This window comes from Grampus griseus (genome assembly GCF_964374135.1).
Source record: "Grampus griseus genome assembly, chromosome: 8".
NCBI lineage: Eukaryota > Metazoa > Chordata > Mammalia > Artiodactyla > Delphinidae > Grampus > Grampus griseus.
Window position 1 is genome coordinate 97,438,399 of NC_139002.1, and position 21,997 is coordinate 97,460,395.

The following is a 21,997-nucleotide window of genomic DNA, read 5'->3' on the forward strand; positions in this document are numbered from 1 at the left end:
GAGGCTTCAAGTTGCGAGGCCGAACACCAACGGCCATGTTTATTTCTGGCAGGTCAGCTGACTTGGACTAGCTCAGGGCCAACACGTAGGCGGTATCCCTTTTCTCTGGGGAGCGGATGAGGCCCTCCCCTCACACACTTCCCATCTCTCCGCGCGCGCCCCCGCCTTGCCGGTGAGCCTGTTTGGCGGGAAGTTGGCTTAGTTGGCCTACCTGTGGCTCCGCGGGTTCTGTGGTCCCCGCCTTGTTTTTCCCCAGAAGCTTCTCAATCTTTCGTCGGTCATCTCGGCATAAGGCATAGTACCCCTTCGCACGGAGGACGCCATGGCTCCCAGGAAACGCCCAGAAACCCAGAAGACCCCCGAGGTGGTTGTGCGCCCCAAGAGCAAGAGGAACAGAAGCCCCTGGGAGCTGGAGCCCGAGGCCAAGAAGCTCTGTTTGAAGGGCCCCGGTACTGCCTGCGCCTGCTGCTTTAATTAATTCCGCCATTTGGGGTTCTCACACAGGAGGCTGGAGTGGGGGGTGGGTGCGCCTGGGTCCCTGAGGCCGTCCCAAATCATGAACGCCTCAGGCTCTGCATTTTGTCTGCAGGTCCTATGACACCTTAGAGCTTGCGCTTAACCTCCCTCAGGTGACAGGAAGAGGCAGATGAGCTCCATTACAACAGACACAATGGACTTTTCAAATTCCTTGTTTGTACCAGAATTTTTACACACTGAGGACTGCTTAAGATAATCCTACTTTGCCTAGTGGTGTGTGTACTTAATTTCTCTAGTCACGATTGCTAGCTGTATGTCCTTGGTTTAACTGCGGAAACCCTCCCATTTCCCTCCTTCCTTCCTTCGAAAACTCATTCTTAGGGGTTTATTGGGGCTTGAACCTGGGGCTATAAGGAATGTAGGGAACTCCAAAGACAGGGGGTTGTTGATGAAGTGTTTTTTTTGTTCATGAGAAGAAAGAATCGGTTGTCACGAGGCGGGATTCATAGAGATCAGGTCCTCAAATACATGTTGGTAATCCAGAGTTGCTTTATTCCTATTCTAGGTGGATCTGCCTTCCCCAAAGTAGCCTAGCGACTTTAGCGCCACACCGGACCCTATGGATCTGCTGGTTTTAAGGAGAAGAGATTGGACTTAGGGCCAACCACTGGTCACCTCTACATTATTTTAATATAGGATTTAAAGAAACTGCTTTTCCCAAAAAGTCACTTCTATGCTGTCCTAAAATCTTTTTATTGTGCTTTATATATAACTTTTAAATTGTCACCCAACCCTATCACTAGTTTTCCAGCCCAAACTGGGAAGAGTTCTGCAGTTCTCATGTGTTTCTTTGGCTCAGTTCTCAGGAACCCCGCAAGATCATAGTTTCACTTCAGAAGTACTATTTTGGGGAATGTTTTTTGGAAGGGGCTGAATTCCTACTCACTATTTATTTGTTGTGCTGGGTGAGACTGAGCAGAACGTGGAAAAACCTTAGGAGATGATAAGAGAGGTTGTCTATGCCGAATGAAGGAACAAGGCTTTCTTTTGGGGATGTTTCAGCAGAAAAATCTTTGAGTGAGATTGGAGCGGAAAATATGTGTCTGTTCTGCTTGGCAGGTCCTAGCAGAAGATTTGACTCAGGCTGCCTTTGGGCGGGGTTGGCTAGCCTGCGGGTCCCGCCACCATGCAGCATCGTCAGGGCCCTCCACCAGCATAAGCTGGGCACAGCTGCCTGGCCATCACTACAGCAGGTGAGGCGTTTCCTGGCTGAAGAGCTCAAGGGTTTGCATGGTGCCTTTTTTTTTTTTTTTACTGCTGGATGGTCCAAAATTAGATGCTGGGTTGGTTCAGTGGGTCGGCGGAGTGGTCAGATCACCCCCATCTTGTTGACTCCTGGGCACTCAGTCATGTAGAAGTGCCCACTGGGCACTCAGCCATGTAGAAGTCCTATGCTGTAGGGCGTCCCAGCAGGAATGCACCCTGCCTCCTTGCTTTCCATGATTAGATCATGTATATTGCAAATATTTTTATGCACAGAGTCAGGCAGTTATTTTTCCTTTAGTGGGAGGACCTGACCCCACTTATCTATGCGGGAGTCAGAGATTGGCAATTTACCCTTACGTTTTAATTCAACTTAATTTTTTTCTCTCTGTATCAGGGTCTCCAGCAGTCCTTTTTGAACTCTCTGGCTTCTTACCGGATATTCCAAAAGGCTGCCCCTTTTGACAGGAGGGCCACATCCCTGGCGTGGCACCCAACTCACCCCAGCACCCTGGCTGTGGGTTCCAAAGGGGGAGATATCTTGCTCTGGAACTTTGGCATAAAGGACAAACCCACCTTCATTAAAGGGGTGAGCAGTTCCCTGTGCCAGACGATAGTGCTGAAGAAGTGTGTGTTGAAGGGATGAAAAGTCATCCGGTAACAAGGAGATAATTGGGATCAAAAATAACTGTGGGTATTTTCAAACGGGTCAATGGTGATGATACTCAACTCTTTATTGAACGCCTGCCCTTAAAATATTAGGAAGTATGAAATATTGATCACCCTCGTAAATCACCTAGAATCTAAGCCCTTTCTTACCTCCTTGACCTCATCTTGTACTACTGTCTTTCCTCATTCCCTATGCTTTAGCCATACTGGCTATTTCTATTCCTGAAGCCGAGTCTTTGCACTTGCTGTTCCCTTTGACTGGAGTGCTCTTTCCCATGGTTTTCTCATGGCTGGCTCCCTCTTATCATTCAGGTCTCGGCTCAATATATTTTTTCAAAAAGGCTATTACTGACCGCTCTGCCTAATCACTGATGACTCCCTATCTCATTATCCTGCTTCACTTTTCCCCCACAATGTTTATCAATATCTGAAATGTTTTACTTCTTTACCCACTGGAAGGTAAGCTCCATGATGGCAGGGACCTTGTTTTTCTGATTTACCACTGTAACCCCAGTACCTAAAACAATGTTTGGCCTAGATAGCTGCTTTGTATTTGTTGAATGAATGAGGGGCTTGGAGTATAACTGGATAGGTGGGATGTCTACCGACAAGATAACTAACAATACAGCAGTACAGATGCTAAATGCTACATACAGAACATGAGAGAAGGAAGAACCTCTTGTGAATTAGAGTCAATAGAGGTTTCATAGATGAGTGAGGAGTGAGGAAGAACAATATTTAGATAAATGGAGAGAAAAGGAGGAAAGGCAGAGTGTGTTTGGGGCAAGGTTTGGCATAGAGCTTTTTAGGGGTGCTCTTAATTGTGCTAGTGTTTGTCATCAGTCACTGAGGGGTGAGGGTATTGGCCCCTCCACCAAAGACAAGACCGTTAGCTTGCCCAGCTGGGGACTGACATTGGAGGGCTATACTGTGAAAGGTGATGCTCTGGGTTTAGAGCAGGAGCCACAAATTCACATGCGTAAAGAAGCCAGACAGATAAAAGAATGATGTAGGATGGTGGTTATTGGTAAATTGGAGATGGTTGACAGGTGGGAATCTAGGTCCTGAGGTATCAGATCTGACTTTTTCAAATGAAGACTGAAATGTTCTGACTTTAAAAAATTGTAATGAAACACATATAAAATTTACCATCTTAACCATTTTTAAGTTTACAGCTCAGTGGCTTTAAGTACATTTACATTCTTGTGTAACCAGTCTCCAGAACTTTTTCATCTTGCAAAACTGAAACTCTGTAGCCATTAAACACTAATTCCCCATTCCTCCTTCCCTCCAGACCCTGGCAACCACATTCTGCTTTCTGTCTCTGTGATTTTGACTAAGTATCTCATACAAGTGGAATCAGACAGTATTTGTACGTTTGTGATAGGCTTATTTCACTTAGCACAGTGTCCTCAAGTTTTATCCGTGTTGCAGCACGTGTCAGAATTTTCTTCCCTTTTAAGGCTGAATAATATTCCACTGTATGTATGTACCACATTTTGTTTATCCATTCATCTGTTGATGGACATTTGGGTTGCTTCCACCTTTTGGCTTTTGTGAATAATGCTGCTGTGAACGCGGTTGTACAGATATCTCTTCGAGCCCCAGCTTTCAGTTCTTTTGGTTATGTACCCATAGTGGAATTGCTGGATCACATTGTGACTCTATTTTTCATTTTTTGAGGAACCACCATACTGTTTTCCATAGAGGCTGTACCATTTTACATTCCCGCCAACAGTACTCAGGGGTTTCAATTTAAAATATCCTGGTTTTTAATGTTGGGAATTAAGTGAAATTGAACATGCTCTGTAGCTAAACAAAACACATTTGTGAACTGGATTCTGCATTAGCTCACTGTTTTTCTACCTCAGGTTTAGAGGCCAAAGGTAAACCCAGGATGAGTTCTTTTAAGTGGAGGGTTTGGAGAGCAGCTCATCAGAAAAGGCCAGGTTAGGCAGGCTTGAAGATTAGGATTCAAGGTATGAGATCAGTGTTCAAGAAAATAAGTGCCTGAAGCCCAAAGAAAGGCAGCCAGGGGGTTACTTGGTGGTCTGTCTACCCAGCTGGTGAGACAGGTGACCCCCAGGAGGGGTAGCTTTAAGTTGAAGTCAGAACCCAGAGCTCAGGCAGGAGGAGATTGGTTTTTTCCCTAGGCATCCAGGACATGGGAATAGAGAATTTGAAGAAACAGCCTAAGAGTGTTCTAGGGGAAGAGTTTCCTGACAAAAAGGGGAATGATAACTGCTTTGAACTTGTGTCAGGCTGAAGCTGCTTTTGGTTTATATCACCCTTTATTGTGATGTGCATTTAAGTGAAGTTTCCTTACACACTGTTGTGGAGATTGGTCTGGGCATTTGAACTCTGTGACTAGTAGGGAACTAGGTTGTAGCAGGAGAAGGGTAGGTGGTCTGGAGAACTGTCTGTTTTTACTCCCAGGAACTGACAGCAGAAAGTTGATTTGAGACCAGTGACTGAGGGAGCAGCAGTGCTTCATTTTGTCATTTCTTTAGTCATCTGACCTTGGCTCTGATCTTAATCTTTCAGGCCCTTGGCAAGGGGACATGTATTACATTTTCAAAATGAAGATTATTTTATTCTCATTGTAAAAATGACCTGTGCTCATTGCAAGAAATTCAGGCAATACAGAAAAAAGTATAAAGAATAAAGTAACTATTACCTGAAATCCCCATTTGAGGCATCTTTATGTGCGTGTATATACTGTTATACACACCCGTTCTTCTACTTATATTTTTATGTAAATATTCTATCCTAGAATATCTATCTAATATCTATTTTACTTATTAGATCATATCCTAGTTTAGTCATCTTGTACCAGATGACGACCACTTAAAAATATCTTATTTTCTGGACTTCCCTGGCGGTCCAGTGGTTAAGACTCCATGCTTCCACTTCAGGAGGCACTGTTTCGATCCCTGGTTGGGGCACTAAGATTCCCACATGCTACTGGGCCAAAAATAAATAAATAAAATTAAAATTAAAATTTAATTAATTAAAAATTAAATTTAATTAAAAAATTAAAATAAATAAAATTTAAAAATATATATCTTATTTCCTTTTTTTGGTAATGCCTTTGGTTTTGGTATCAGGGTAATGTAGACCTCATGTAAAGAGTTGGGAAGTATTCCCTCCATTTGAATTTTCTGGAATAATTTGTATAGAATTGGTACTATTCCTTTCTTAAATTTTTTAATAGCATTCACTAGTGAAGCCATCTGGGCCTGGAGTTTTCTTTGTTGGAGGGTTTCTAACTATATATTCAGTTTCTTAATAGATACAGGGCAATTTAGGTTATCTGTTTCTTCTTGAAGGAGCTTGGTAGTTTCTTTCAAGTAATTTGTCCACTTTATCTAAATTTTTGAATTTAGTGGTGTCAAGTTGATCATAGTATTCCCTTATTATCCTTTTAATATCCATAGGATCTGTAGTAATGTCCTCCCTCATATTTCTTTTTTTTTTTTTTTTGCGGTACACGGAGCTCTCACCGCTGTGGCCTCTCCCGTTGCGGAGCACAGGCTCCGGACGCGTAGGCTCAGTGGCCATGGCTCACGGGCCCAGCTGCTCCGGGGCACGTGGGATCCTCCCGGACCAGGGCACGAACCCGCGTCCCCTGTATCGGCAGGCAGAACCCCAACCACTGCATCACCAGGGAAGCCCCCTCATATTTCTTAATATTGGTAATTTGTGTCTTCTTTTTTTTTTCCCCCTAATCAGTCTTGTTAGAGGATTATCAATTTTGTTGATATTTTCAAAGAACCAGCTTTTAGTTTCATTGATTTTTTTTCTCTGTTGTTTTTCTGTTTTCTTTTTTGTTGACTTTTGTTGTATTATTTTCTTTCCTATGCTTACTTTGGGTATAATTTGCTTTTCTTTTTCTGGTTTCTTAAGATAGAAACTTGAATTGTTTATTTGAGACCTTTCTTTTCTAATATAACCATTTAATGCTATACATTTCCCTCTATTTCTTAACTGCATCTCACAGATTTTGTTGTGTTTTTGTTTCCATTCAGTTCAAATTATTTTCCAAATTCTTTTTTTTTTTTTTGCGGTACGTGGGCGTCTCACCGTTGTGGCCTCTCCCGCTGCGGACCACAGGCTCCGGACGCACAGGCCCAGCGGCCATGGCTCACGGGCCCAGCCGCTCCGCGGCACGCGGGATCCTCCCGGACCAGGTCACAAACCTGTGTCCCCTGCATCAGCAGGCGGACTCTCAACTACTGCGCCACCAGGGAAGCCCCCCAAATTCTTTATGATTTCTTCTTTGACCTGTGGGTTATTCTGAATTATTTTGTTTAATTTCCAAATATTTGGGCATTGTTGAGATACCTCCCTGTTATTGATTTCTAGTTCAATTCTGTTACGAACAAAAGACATTTTACGTGATTTCCAGTCATTTTACATTTTTTATTTGTATTTTGGCTGAGCATACGGACTATCTTAGTGAGTTTTCCATATGCATTTGAAAAAAAAAGTGTATTCTTCTGTTTTGGGGTGAATTTTTTTTTTTTTTTCCTGTGGCTGCACTGTGCAGCATGTGGGATCTTAGTTCCCCGACCACGGATAGAACCCATGCCGCCTGCAGTGGAAGGATGGAGTCTTAATCACTGGACTGCCAGGGAAGTCCCTGTTTTGGGGTGAATTATTCTCTAAATGTCAGTTAGGTTAAGTTGGTTGATAGTGTTGTTTAAATATTTTGTATCTTTTTTTTTCTTAATGTTCTGTATCCTTATTGATTTTATGTCTCATCAATTATTGAGAGAGGAATATTGGAATCTTCAACTATAAAATTGTGGTTCTGTCTATTTTCCTTTAGTGTTTGCTTCAAGCATTTGGAAACTCTGTTATTAGGTGCTTACACGTTTAAAATTATGTCATTTTGATGAATTGACAACTTTGTCATTGTGTGATGTCTCCCTTTACCCCTGGTAATATTTCTTGTCTTGAAATCTTTGTTTGATATTAATGTGGCCACTGCAGCTTTTTTATCATTAGTATTTGCATTGTATATCTTTTTTTCATCCTTTTATTCTTAATGTATTTGTGTATTTGTATATAAATGAGTTTCCTGTAGATAGCATGTAAAAAAAAATCCAATCTGGGAATTCCATGGTGGTCCAATGGTTAGGACTCCTAAAACTAATACAGTGTTATATGTCAATATCTCAGTAATTTTTAAAAAAATTTCATTTAAAATAAAGTTAACCTGTGGGAAGTTCCCTGGTGGTCCAGTGGTTAAGACTTGGTGCTTTTTGTTATAAAGCAGAAGCTAACACACCATTGTAAAGCAATTATACTCCAATAAAGATGTAAAAAAAAAAAAAAAAAGACTTGGTGCTTTCACTACTGAGGGCCTGGGTTCAGTCCGTGGTTGGGGAACTAAGATCCCACAAGCCACATGGTGGCACAGCCAAAAAAAAAAAATCCAATCTGACAATCTCTACCTTTTTTTTTTCTTTTTTTTTTTTTTTGGGGGGGGTACGGAGGCGTCTCACTGCTGTGGCCTCTCCTGTTGCGGAGCACAGTCTCCGGACGCACAGGCTCAGCGGCCATGGCTCACGGGCCTAGCTGCTCTGCGGCATGTGGGATCTTCCCGGACCAGGGCATGAACCCGTGTCCCTTGCATCGGCAGGCGGACTCTCAACCACTGTGCCACCAGGGAAGCCCCAAATCTCTACCTTTTAATTGGAGCATTTGACCATTTACATTTAATATGATTATAAATATGATTGGGTTTAAGTCTGTTATCTTATATTTCTATTTGTCCCATTGCTTTGCTCCATTTTTCTTTTTTTCTTGTCTTCTTTTTGGTTGAGTACTTTTTATGATTCCATTTTATCTCCACTATTGGATTATTAGTTACACTTCTTTTCCTTTCTCTTTTCTCTCTTTTAGTAGTTGTTCTTGGGTTTATAATGTACATCTCTTTGTTTTGACCACACAGCTTGTGGGATCTTAGTTCCCTGACTAGGGATTGAACCTGGGCCCTTGGCAGTGAAAGTGAGGAGTCCTAACCACTGGACCACCAGGGAATTCCCCACAATGTACATCTTTAATGTAAGAGAGAACCTTCAGATAATGTTATACCACTTCACATGTATTGTAAGACTCTTACAACTATATATTTACTTCTGTTTTCTCCCTTCTGTCATTGTCCTACATTTTACTTCTACGTATGTTATAAACCCTACATTTTTATTTTTGCTTTACACAATTATCTTTTTGTTTCTGTTTTTTGTTAAATCTTTATTGAGATATAGCTAATATATGATAAACTGCACATGTTTAAAGTGTACGATTTGATGAGTTTTGACATACGTATACAACCATGAAACCATCACCACAATTAAAATAAAGAACATATCCATCACCCCCGAAGTTTCCTCACACACCTTGGAAATCCATCCCTTTCTTCCCTCTGTTCTGACACCTGAAAACCATTGATCCACTTTCTATCCCTATTGATAAATTTGCATTTTCAAGGCTTTTATATAAATGGCACCGTACAATATATACTCTTTTTTTTTTGGCTTCTTTCATGCAGTATAAATATTTGAGATTCGTCTACATTTTTGCATGTATCAGTAGTATTTTTTTTCTTTCTGAGTAGTTTTCCAGTGTATCGATATACCACAGTTTATCCATTCACCTGTCGAAGGGCATTTGGACTTTTTCCAGTTTTTGACTGTTGCAAATAAAGCTGCTGTGAACATGCATGTACAAGTCTTTGTGTGGATATATGTTTTCGTTTTTCTCGAGTAAATACCTAGTTGTGGAATAGCTGGATTGCAGGACAGGTATCTTTTAAAGATATTTTAAATTTATTTTTATAAATATTTATTTATTTATTTGGCTGTACTGGGTTTTAGTTGTGGCACATGGGATCTTTGTTGCGGTATGCGGAATCTTTAGTTGCGGCAAGCGAACTCTTAGTTGCAGCATGTGATCTAGTTCCTTGACCAGGGATCGAACGCAGGCCACCTGCATTGGGAGCGTGGAGTCTTAGCCACTGGACCACCAGGGAAGTCCCTAAAGATATTTTTATAATTTTTATTTAATATTTACTTTATTATTATTATTATTTTTGGCTGCGTCAGGACTTAATTGGGGCATGCGGGATCTTCGTTGAGGCACACGAGATCTTTCATTGCAGTGTGGGCTCTCTTGTGGCACGTTGGCTTCTCTCTAGTTGTGGCGCTCAGGCTCCAGAGCACATGGGCTCTTTAGTTTTCAGCAGGCAGGCTCTCTCGTTGAGGCGCACGAGCTCTGTAGTTGCAGCACACGGGCTTAGTTGCCCCGTGGCATGTGGGATCTTAGTTCCCCAACCAGGGATCGAACCTGTGTCCCCTGCATTGGAAGGTGGATGCTTTACCACTGGACCCACGGAAGTCCCAAGATATTTTTTAAATGAGAAAAAACTTCAATATTTACCCACATATTTGCCATCTCCAGGGCTTTTCATTCCTTTGTATGATGCAGACTTCCTTTTGGTAACATTTTCCATTTTCTTTCTGCTTGAAGAGATTCCTTTAACATTTCCTGTAATGTAGGTTGGTTGGTGATGCTTTTTCCTTTTGTTTGTCTGAGAACGTCTTTATTTTGCCTCCCCTCTTGTGTTTTTTTTTTTGAAGGTAATTTTGCTGGGTATAGAATTCTAGGTTCATAGGGCTTTTTTTTTTCTTTTAGTACTTTAAAGATAATTTCTGATGCAAAGTTTGCTCTCATTCTTATGTTCCTCTTCATGTGATTTTTCATTTTTTCTTTTGGCTGCTTTAAAAATGGTCCCTTTGTCATCTAAAGTAATATTCACAGGTTCCAGGGATCAGGGCATGGACATCTTGGGGGACCATTATTCAACCTACTCCAGTTAGCATGGGTCTAAGGCAGCCTGTAGTTTAGATGTGAGTTGACCTCACCCTGAGGCAGTACCCTTCTGAGGACTCTACTCAATGTTCTGTATATTAAGAATTTTTTCATTCTGGATGGTGAGAATACAGACTGTTCTGAGGATTTCTCCTTCTACTCACTTCTCGTGGTTTTACCTCAGCCTTATGTAGTTTCCTTATACATATTTACCCAACAATATTTACTCCAAGGCCTGAGGGGACCCCTCTGAAAATCTCCAGAATGCTCTCTCTGTATATCTCCCCCTCCAGCATTTTCCCCCACAAATTCTTGCCTTGTTGGCTTTCCCAACTTGTCACCTCAGCTTAATGAGACTATTAGGCTGTTTGGGTCCTCTCTCCCTGTGCTGCAGCCTGGATACTCTTTCCAAGCAGCAAGCTGGGACAATTGCAGGGCTACCTCATTTCTTGCCCTCTTGTCTTGTGCTGCCTGTTGCCCAATGTCTGAAAACTCATTTCATGTATTTTTTCATTTTTTTTTAGTTGTGTAAGGCAGGAGGATATATCTGGTTTCTGACACTCCATCATAGCTGGAAGTAGAAATTCATACTTAACTAATTCTAATAGTTTCTCTGAGGATTTAAATTTTTTTCCTACACAGTTTTGTCATCTACAAATAAATGAGAGTTTGAATTCTCACTTTACCATTTTTTCACTTCTTTTTTTGCCTTATTCCATTGGCTAAGACCTCTACTACTTTGTTGAATGTTGGCTATAACAGACATCCTTGTCTTATTCTTTTTTTTTTTTTTTGCGGTATGCGGGCCTCTCACCGTTGTGGCCTCTCCCGCTGTGGAGCAGAGGCTCCAGATGCACACGCTCAGCCGCCATGGCTCACGGGCCCAGCCGCTCCACAGCATGTGGGATCCTCCCGGACCAGGGCACGAACCTGTGTCCTCTCATCGGCAGGCGGACTCTCAACCACTGTGCCACCAGGGAAGCCCCTTGTCTTATTCTTGATTATAGAAGGCTTTTATTTTTTGTCATTAAACAAGGTTTCTGCTACTTTTTATTGTGATAAGATATACATAACATGAAAATTACCATTTTAAAGCATACAACTCAGTGGTACTAAGTACATTTACATTGTTGTGCAACCATCATCAATATCCATCTCCAGAACTTTTTCATCGCCAAAACTCTGTACCCATTAAACAATGACTCTCTATTACCCCTCCCCTCAGCCCTACTAATCTGTTTTCTGTCTCTGAATTTGATTATTCTAGGTACTGCATATAAGTGGAATCATACAATAAATATTTGTCCTTTGGGGTCTGACTCCTTTCACTTAGCATAATGTTTTCAGGGTTCAACCATGTTATCCTTTTTGTAGTTGAATAATATTCAATTGTATGAATACACCAAATTTTGTTTTGTCATTCATCTGTTGATGGACATTTGGATTGTTTCTGCCTTTTGCTGTTATGATTCAGCTGCCATGAATGTTCATGTACAAGTTTTTGTTAGAACTGTTTTCAGTTCTTTTGTGTATATACCTAAGAGCTTGTTTGTTTTTAAAACTTGTTTTTAAATACTTTTTATCAGATTAAGTTCCTCTTTTATTCATAGTTTGCCAGAAGCTCTTATCGTGAATTATAATTGAATTTCATCAAATACTTTTTTGTCTCTTGAGGTCAGCAATGATTTTCTTCCTCTATTCTATTAATGTGGTAAACTACACTGTTTTTTGTTTGTTTTGGTTTATTATAGTCGATTTTTTCATTTAAATGTTATTTTTTTCACTCTTACCTTTACAGTTATATTTCTAGCAAGTGATACTGCTTCTTTTAAAAACTGTGGGAAGAGCACATAACACAAAATGTATCATCTGAACCATTTTTCAGTGCACTAACACTATATTCACATTGTTTTGCAACAGAATTCTAGAACTTTTTCATCTTGTGAAACTGAAACTGTGCCCACTGAATAACAACTCACCATTTCCCCTTCCCTCCAGCCTTTGGCAACCACAGGTCTACTTTCTGCTTCTATGAGCTTGAACTACTTTAGATACCACTAAGTTTTGGTGGTTTTACGGTTTTACTGTGGCTATGTCAGAGAGTATTCTTGTAGGAAGTACACAATAAAGTATTCGAGTGTGATGGGACATCATGTTGGCAATTTATTATCAAATGGTTCCGGAAAAACAGTTCCTTGTGCTATTCTTGCAACTCTTCTATGAGTTTGAGATAGTTTGAAAATAAAGTTTAAAAAAAAAAGATTGTTTCTTCCTTAAATATTTAGTACACTCACCACTGAAGCCATTAGGATCTGGAATTTACTTTGCAAGAAAGTTTTTAGTTGTGACTCAGTTTCTTTAATAGATACCAGCATATTCAGATTTTTCTTTTTCATCTTCTGTCAGTCTGGCAAGTTTGTACTTTTCTAGGAATTTGACTATTAACTCTAAGTTTTCAAATTTATTGGCAAAAGATTGTTTATGATGTCCTCTTATTATCTTTTAAAATGTCTAAGATGTATATTGATAATCTTTTCCATTCATTAAATTGGTTATTTGTGCCTTCTTGTTTGGTCATTCTCACCAGGGAGTTATCAATTTAATTATATTAGTCTTTTCATGGAACCAACTTTTGGCTTTGTTGATTCTTTCCACAGTGTATTTGTTTTATTTTATTAATTTCTGTTCTTTTTTTTTACTTTCTTTGGTTTTAGCTTCTTGTTTGTTTTACAGCTCCTTGAGATGGATGTTTGAGTCATTGATATTTAGCTTTTTTAACTATCATTATGAATATGCTCCTATGAATATCTGCATACAAGTTTTTACATCAACATATTCATTTCTGTTGAGTATATATCTCTTGGGTGTATATATCTCCTGGGTCATATGGTAACTCTATGTTTAATTTTTTGAGGAATTGCCTGTTTGCCAAAGCAACTGCTCCATTTCACTTTCCCACCAGCAATGTAGGAGGGCTTCAGTTCCTCCACATCCTCACCAACACTTAACTGACAAAAATTGTACATATTTAAGGTGTACCACATGATGTTTTAATACATGTATGTACTGTGAAATGATTACACCATCAAGCTAATTAACATCCATCACCTTACATAGTTTTTTGTGTGTGCATGCGCGCATGCGTGCTGAGAACACTTATCTACTCAGAAAATTTCAAGTATACAGTACAGTATATTAACTATAGTCACCATGCTGTACATTAGATCTCAAGAATAACTGAAACTTTGTACCCTTTGACAAACATCTCCCCATTCCCCTCCCCCCACCCCAGCCCCTGGCAACCACTATTCTACTCTCTGCCTTTGTGAGTTTGACTTTTTTAGATTGCACATGAAATTGAGATCATTCAGTATTTGTTTTTCTGTGTCTGACGTCCTCCATGTTCATCCATGTTGTTGCAAATGGCAGGATTTCCTTTTTTTTAAGGCTGAGTAATATTCCATTATACACACACACATACCACATTTTCTTTATCCATTCATTCATCAGCAGACACTTAAGTTGTTTCCGTATCTTGGCAATTGTGAATAATGCTGCAGTGAACACAGGAGGACAGAACTCTTTGAGAAACTGATTTCATTTCCTTTTGATATACACCCAGAAATGGAATTACTGGATCATATGGTAGTTCTATTTTAAATTTTTTGAGGAACCTCCATACTATTTTCCATAATGCCTCTACCAATTTACATTCCCATCAACAGTATTCAAGAGTTCCCTCTTCTCCACATCTTGGCCAGCACTTGTTATCACTTGTCTTTTTGATAATAGTCATTCTAACAGGTGTGAGGTGATATCTCATTGTAGTTTTGCATTTCCCTGATGATTAGTGATGTTGAGCACCTTTTCATATACCTGTTGGCCATCTGTATATATTCTTTGGAAAAATGTATATTCAAATCCTTTGCCCATTTTTAATCAGATTGTTTTCTTGCTATTGAGCTGTCCGAGTTCCTTATATATTGTTAATATTAACCCCTGATCAGATATATAGTTTGCAGTATTTTCTCCCATTCCATAGGCTGTCTTACAACACTTGTAATTGTCTTTTTGATTATAGCCATCCTAGTGGATGTGAAATAGTATTTCATTGTGGTTTTGATTTGCAATTCCCTAATGACTAATGATGTTGAGCATCTTTTCATGTGCCACTGACTATTTGTGTATCTTCTTTGGAGAAATGTCTGTTGAAATCCTGTGTCCATTTTTTTTTTTTTTTTTTTTTTTGGCTGCACTGTGCAGCTTGCCAGATCTTACTTCCCCAACCAGAGATTGAACCCTGGGCCACAGGAGTGAAAGCGCCAAGTCCCAACCACTGGACCGCGAGGGAATTCCCTTTGTCCATTTTTAAATTAGGCCTATTTTTTAAATGTATACTAATTACAATTATTTTAAAGCCTGTGTCTAATAGCACCAATACCTGGATCTCCTGTGAGTGTCTTTCAACTATTGTTTTTTCTCTTAGTTATTGGTTATTTGATATTCTGGGTAATTTTAGATTTGATGCCAAATATTGCATATAAAAACTTGTAGAGATATAATTTGAAGTTTTGAGTGCTGTTATTTTCCTCCAGAAAGAATTTCTTTCCTCTGGCAGGCAGGTCAGGTGGAATCAGATCATCTTAATCTGATCAGCGATTGAAATGATTTGAATCTGGACTTCAGTCTTTGTGAGGGATGGTCTGTTTCCAGTTTGCTCTTATTTTTAGGGTTTCGGGGATCCTAGCTAAAAGCTGGGTTTTTCCCAAGACCTCTCCTCCTTGACAGGTCTGAACTCCAGTTTTTGCCCCTCTTGAGACGGACAGAACCTCTCTTCAGCTTCTCAGCCACCACTTTCTTATCTGCATACGACTCAAGAGGAAAAGCAGCATCGAAATGTCAGGCGTACCTCTCTGCTTCTCTTCTCTCTCTCTTCTCTTCAAGTCCTTGATGCCTTGATAGCTCTTTGTTGACTTCAGACTTTCCTTTGAAAACATGTATTTTTTCTGTCTTTTCTAGTTTTTCTTGACAGAAGGTTGGCCTGACACCAGCTAACCCACCATCACTGGAATTGGAAGTCTCAAACATATCTCTTTTTCATATTTTGTCCAGGTTTGGTTAGTCCTTCTCAGTGCAAGAGCTGGTCATAACCATTTAGCCCACCCTTGCTAGAACGCTCATGCGTTTTACCTTAAACTGTTTACATGTGTTTATTACTAACGCTTTGACATAGGGCCAGTCCTTTTCTTGGAGTAAGTGTTCACTGATTAGGGTTCACCTGGTCTTACATAAACCATATCCATAATGCCTTTTTTATAGGGTCTAGTTTCCATTCCCCAAAAGTGGAGACATAACTTAAAATTAGTTGTGGAGCAATCTGATTGCAGATTCCTTTTAAATTTTTATTACTGTTTCCCACCCTAATTGTTTATAAGTATCTCACCCATACTTAATTCAACAACTATTATTTTTAGCAAATCATTTTTTTTTTAGCAAATCATTTTTATCTAGTTTTTCCAAAGTGTTCATATGGATTTCACAGAAATAACAATAGTCTTTCTTTTTGCACATATTTCATCAGTTTAATTAAATTACGTTTGATGAAATGTTTTAAGTGTTTAAAGTTTAAATGTTTAATAAATCACATCATGTAAATTAAATTACATGATTACAACACAAACTACAACTGGCATACATAGGTTTAAGAACAAACACAACTAACCCTTCGTAAGCATAGAACTCAGCTAGTGGGAGCAGATTATCATATAGCAGCAGGGTTTGGTGAACCATGGGCATCAGAATGTTTTAGAGAGGGAATGGAAAGTACCAGTTAGTATGCTGATTGAGTTAAGTGGATGTTGTGTAAGAGGCCTTGTAGAACTAAGGCTGGGATAGCAACAGCATACGGGAGAAGTGGAGGAAGAGCCTTGAGGATGTAAAGTTCTTAAAACAGTGCTTGATATATAATAAACACTTAATAAGGTTATGCTACTGATGTCATGATTATTTTCATCATCATTGTCTGAGATGTCTGGAAAAAACAGGAAGGAGCTCAGATCTGACATCAGCCCTCCTAACCCAGCCACTGTTCCAAGCTGAAGCTCTTCTGAAAAGAGCAGTTATATGATAAACAGATTATGGTACAGTCACACAGTGGAATACTCAGCAATAAAATGGGATGAACTATAGATACAGACAGCAAGTTGGATGAAACTCAGGGGCATTACACTGAGGGAAATGAAAGAAGCCAGTCTCAAAAGGCTGCATACCGTATAATTCATTTATATGACAGTCTGTCAAAGGCAAAACAACTGTATAGTGATGGAGAACAGATCAGTGGTTGCCAGGGGATAGGAGTCGGGGGGAGGATGGGACTACAATGGGAGAGCACAAGGGATTTTGGGGGAAGTGACACAACTGTCCCGCACCCTAATTTTGGTGGTGGTTATTCAAATCTATACGTGTGTTAAAATTCATAGAACTGTATACCAAAAACAACAAATTTACTGTATGTTAATTAAAAAGTATGAAATTAAAACTAAAACCTTAAGAAACAGTACTGTGGAGAGCATCCTACTGTCTAGGCATCTAAGCTGGCCTGGCCCCAAGTGCAGTCTGGCTGGCTCTTGTGTCTGAGCGGAGTATGTGCACCCAGGCCTGGTCCTCTTCCTGGGCCGTTGTCACTCACTGGCTTTTTTCTTCCTTGTGTTAGATTGGAGCTGGAGGGAGCATCACTGGGCTGAAGTTTAACCCTCTCAATACCAACCAGTTTTTCACCTCCTCAATGGAGGGAACAACTAGGCTGCAAGACTTTAAAGGCAACACTCTCCGAGTTTTTGCCAGCTCAGGCACCTGCAAGTGAGTAGTTTAACTCAGAGGGGAAAGGGCTTCTAGGCTCTCGGTGTAGTTCTGGCGAGAGCATCCAGGTCCCATTTCTTTCACCCAAACCTGGCACGGGGAAGAAAGGAAAGGTGTTAGCTCCTTTCCACGTTTCCCTCTCTTTCTCAGTCTTTTTCTTTAGCTGCTCTTACTCTGGGCCAGGTGGGTTACTGCTTCAGGGAGCGGTTCTGGAGCTTCAGCTCTTATGTCAGTCATTCCTGTATTAGACTAGACCTTGATTCTCACTGGACAAGTCAACATGGCATTTGTCTAGAAAGCCACTTAAAGCCTGGACCAGGAATGAAGAACTTAAGATTCCATTCCTTGCATTCACTGGGATGTAATGACCTGACCAGTTCCTTGATGGAAGCTTAAATGGATATAATCATGTCCATAAAGCACTCTGGACTCCCCAAGAGCAAGTGGCTGGAGAAATTACAAAATGCTTGTCACTTTGATTTCTAGCCAGAGACATGACTCTGCTCCCTAAGTATTTGGGGGTGTGGGGGTCTAACTAGCACTGGGCTGCCCCACAGGGGTAAGAAATACAGGAGCAATAGGACAGGTGATAGAATAGACTTACTCTTCCACAAGAAGCCCTCCCCCTGAAAGATGTTTACAAGGGATGCAAAAGGCAGTGTAGCAAGGATTTGAGGGAAAAAAATGTGAATCTGAGCTCTCCTCGCTGGGTATCAGGATCCCTGAAGCACCCTCCAACCCCATCTCTTCACATCACGTAGTCTGAGGGACAAAAGAGCAAGATACAGCTTCTGAGTTGTGTGTGCCTTTCCCCCTGAATGCTCAGAAGGGGGCAGAAGTTCCTTTCTAGCCAGCTGTGAGGAACAGAGCTGGGCAGTCCCTGTTTGGTGTGTCACATCTCCTTTGGCCCGACCAAGGGTGGAGGGTGAAGGGAGAAAGCAATACCTGAGTCTTCCTCAGGACCCAGGGCTGAAGGGGGCAAGCCCGCCTGGGGACCTGCGTTATGGCTCTGGGTTTGGCTGCTTCAGGGACTCTGAGTAGCTGAGGATCCTGGGCCCGGCAGTAACTGGACAAGTTTCTGAGCCCCACCACCCCCACAACCTCTGTGGGGATGGTAGACAAGTCTGAGTGCTCCTCACTGGGAGTCCACGACAAGTTATTCATTCATTCAACAAATATTTATTGTCTAATATACGTGAGCTGCAACAGTGAATAAATGGAACTTGCCTCTGTCCCCAAGAATCTTACAGCACAGTCTCTCCCTCCAGCTTCTGGTTTTGCAGCCTGGATGTGTCTGTCAGAAGCCGAGTGGTGGTCACAGGAGATAACGTGGGGAACGTGATCCTGCTGAACATGGACGGCAGGGAGGTGCGTTCTCTGGAGCCTAGGTCCTCCCCTTCCCTCCCTGACCCCCAGCCTCGGTTCTGCACCCCCCACCTGAACCGAGCTCTTCTCTGCAGCTTTGGAATCTGAGAATGCACAAAAAGAAAGTGACCCACGTGGCCCTGAACCCGTGCTGTGATTGGTTCCTGGCCACAGCCTCCGTAGATCAAACAGTGAAAATCTGGGACCTGCGCCAGGTTAGAGGGAAATCCAGCTTCCTCTACTCGCTGCTGCACAGGCATCCCGTCAACGCAGGTGTGATATACCAGACCTCGTCCTTCCTGCAGACCCTGCTGACCCGACCGCTTCAGGGGTTTTCCCTCAAAGTGTAGAAGCCACTAAGCCAAACCTTTATACCCCTGATAGCATCGGCCAAGCTGAAGTCCTGAAGCCTTTCTGACTCTAGCTGCTCGTATCAGCTGCTGAGCCTCTAGGATGTTTTTGTTCGCAGCCCAGATTCACCTCCCTTCCACCTGTCTCTAGAAAGGAGAGGGAGGGAGGGTGCCCCTGCAAGAGGCCTGTGAGGGCCAGGACAACAGGGGGCCCGTGGTTCCCTGAGCTCAGGGGCTTTTCACTTTGCCAGCTCATTTCAGTCCCGACGGTGCCCAGCTCCTGACCACTGACCAGAAGAGTGAGATCCGTGTTTACTCTGCCTCCCAGTGGGACTGCCCCCCAAGCTTGATCCCACACCCTCATCGCCACTTCCAGCACCTGACACCCATCAAGGTAAGTAATGGAGGGAAGGGAGCTGTGATCGTGGGATGGATCAGGTCTACCAGGGTGGGGAGAAGGGGGCAGATACAGAAGCCTTCAATGCTAGACCTCTTCCTGTGCTGACACAAAGCAATCTCTTATTCTCTGGCTCTCTCTGCACCTTTTGTCCAGCTCTGTGATCCCATTTTGCTGAGTTTTCTTCATGTCTCTTTGATAAGCTTATTTCCCTGAGTTTTTTCCACGCAGCCCAGATCTCACTGTGGGCACTTTCTGAGATCCTAACCCTCGGTTCTGCCCTTAGTTTCAGTTACCTGTGTGTGCAGCTGATCTGCAAGCTAATCTTAGCCCTCATTAGCGGCTTCTCTGGCCTCAGTCCCTAAGGCTTACAGTCTTCAAGTCCTGTGATTCTTTCCTGCTCATGCCCCAAGCAGTCTGAACTCTGCCAGTCCTTCTGCTTTACTAGTATATATTCTTTCCTAGAACCACAGCCCCTCTTCAGACCTCCAGATCTCATGCCTGTACTTCTCTAGTCAGTATAGCATAGTTCAGGCAGGCGGACACCCCCGGGGTTAGAATCCTTGAGCAAATTACTCAAATTTTGGATCCCAGTTTCCTGGTCTATAAAAAGCGAATAATGGTATCTGCCTGACAAGGTTGTTGTGAGGATAAATCCTTATACTTAAAGCACGTGGCAACATGCTTAGCGCCTAGTAAGTACTCAGTAAACAGTGATGACTTGGTAGTAGAGTGGTCCCCACGTACCTCAGATCAAATCCAAGCTCTCAGTAACATCAGGGTCCTTTAGCAGTTGGTGTTCCCCATGGATCCTTCCTTCCTTATCTCCCACTTGGTATCCAGCCAGCCCAACCAACAGCATCCCAGGTGTGACTTGTTTGTGACTTATTTCCAAGCCACTGCCGGTAGCACTTCTTCCTTCCTGCTAACCATGTCTTTTCTCCTTCAGAACTTCCTTGAAAAGCTTTCTTGGGAAAATCCCATCAAGTTCTGTCATTCCAACAGCTGCCAGATCTGTTTTGAGCAGGGTGATCTGAGGAACACAGGTGTCCTCCCCTTCTTCAGTCACTAGCCATTTTCTACTCAACTCATTGACTTTGATGGAGGAGGGAGAGTAGTGGGATTACTTCAGAACTTATTAGGTCCTATTTGGTTTTGCTTACCGGAGGCTTTTCGCTTTGTAGGCTTACCTCTTTGGTTCATGTCTGGGTCGGGCTGATGTTAAAACATTTATCAGTTGGTATGATCTCAGGAAATGCAAAGGAGAGAGAAGGCCTGAAGGTGTCCTAAGGGTCAGGGAGGCAAGCTGGGGATTTTAAATTTGCAACGGTAGATGCGCACGCACTTGAAAACCATTCCTGTTGTTTCATGTAGGTCTTATCTCCATTATTAAATTGTTGGCAGTTGTATGAACAAGTGTTGTTAGTGGCAAAGATACTTTTGATGTCCCTCTTGACAGTGTTCTGCGTTTACTCTTGTGACCTGCCTCTCCATCTCCTAGGCAACCTGGCATCCTCGGTACAACCTCATTGTCGTGGGCCGATACCCAGATCCTAATTTCAAAAGTTGTACCTCCCATGAATTAAGGACGATCGATGTGTTTGACGGAAGCTCAGGAAAGATGATGTATCAGCTGTATGACCCAGAATCTTCTGGTATCATGTCGGTGAGGCTTGGGCCCTCAAATAATAATGGGAGGAAGCAGGGATTCACCTTACCTTATTGGATCAAAAATGACCAGAAATTAATCCTTATGTGCCCTTCTCCCAGTACCCTCATTCCCTCCTCATGCTTATCCCCTTGTCTCTGCAGCTCAATGAGTTCAATCCCATGGGGGACACACTGGCCTCTGTGATGGGTGAGTGAATCTCAGGCTGGTAAAGCCCACCCTACTCCCCAAGGTTCAGGGCAGGTTAACCTCAGCTTAGTGCTGCTCCATTCACCCCAGGGTCATAGTCAGTAAAGATGATGACCAGGGGACAGCGGGCTCTTTGGCCTAGGCCCTCCATCCCTCTTGCTTTGTCTTGGTCACAGCAATGCCTGGCTGCTGCCCAGTTTCCTGGTATCTCCTTACCAAGTCCTAGGTTCCCCACGCCAGCCCCAAGTTTTCAGAGGCTGATAATGGATGGTGCGAGTCAGACTGGTCTCACTCCTCCTAGGTTATCACATTCTCATTTGGAGCCAGGAGGAAGCTGGGAAGCGTAAATGAGAGACATTAATGAAGGTGGGGGCCAAGCAAGGGCTTGGAGCCCCATGGGAACAAGTTCTGCGAGAAGAGGCGGCTTTGTGTTAAAGGGCCAGAGGTATCCGAGTCCTTAGGGTTGGAGCAGGGGCACTGGGACTGCGACACTGGGACTGGGACACTGGCATGTACTGTTCTGGACGTAGCTCCAGAAACTCCAGAGTTGGCGACCCAGCTGCCCCAAGGGTCCTTGCTATATCTAGCCTGGAGCCAAGCTTCTCTTTTCTCCTCTCTGACATGCAGTGGCAGAGGATCAGGTAGTGGTTTTCGATTTGTGTTCACTATTCACATGGCCAATAAAACCATACCCGACTGAGCTTCTGAGTGGGTCTTCCAGCACTGACCTGGTCAAAGGGCTTCTCAGGTCCCCAAAATGAAGAAAAGGCACAGAAAACAGCACTAAGAGTCCAAAACCTTCATTCTCTGGAAGCTGTCTCAGCCCTATTCTGGGCCACAGTCAGGAGCTATTCAGCTCACAACCTGCCAGCTGGAGATCCC

General features: G+C 42.3%; 1 protein-coding gene across 1 annotated transcript; it reads left to right on the top strand.

The window, feature by feature from the left end:
- The first annotated feature begins 167 nt into the window (after nucleotides 1-167).
- On the top strand, nucleotides 168-21,548 carry DDB2 (damage specific DNA binding protein 2). Its single transcript, XM_082661051.1, has 10 exons — nucleotides 168-449; nucleotides 1,597-1,730; nucleotides 2,138-2,329; nucleotides 17,000-17,145; nucleotides 18,414-18,513; nucleotides 18,606-18,783; nucleotides 19,112-19,254; nucleotides 20,759-20,923; nucleotides 21,070-21,115; nucleotides 21,417-21,548. The coding sequence occupies exons 1-10, from the start codon at nucleotides 323-325 to the stop codon at nucleotides 21,464-21,466; spliced, it is 1,281 nt and encodes a 426-aa protein (XP_082517177.1). The 5' UTR covers nucleotides 168-322; the 3' UTR covers nucleotides 21,467-21,548.
- The last annotated feature ends 449 nt before the right edge of the window (nucleotides 21,549-21,997 follow it).

What these genes read in the sequence shown, in the direction of transcription:
- DDB2 (XM_082661051.1), top strand. Translation starts at nt 323, where the DNA reads ATGGCTCCCAGGAAACGCCCAGAAACCCAGAAGACCCCCGAGGTGGTT. An exon ending in GCTCTGTTTGAAGGGCCCCG is followed by an intron (nt 450 to 1,596) that starts GTACTGCCTGCG and finishes TCTGCTTGGCAG; the next exon opens with GTCCTAGCAGAAGATTTGAC. An exon ending in CAGGCATCCCGTCAACGCAG is followed by an intron (nt 18,784 to 19,111) that starts GTGTGATATACC and finishes TCACTTTGCCAG; the next exon opens with CTCATTTCAGTCCCGACGGT.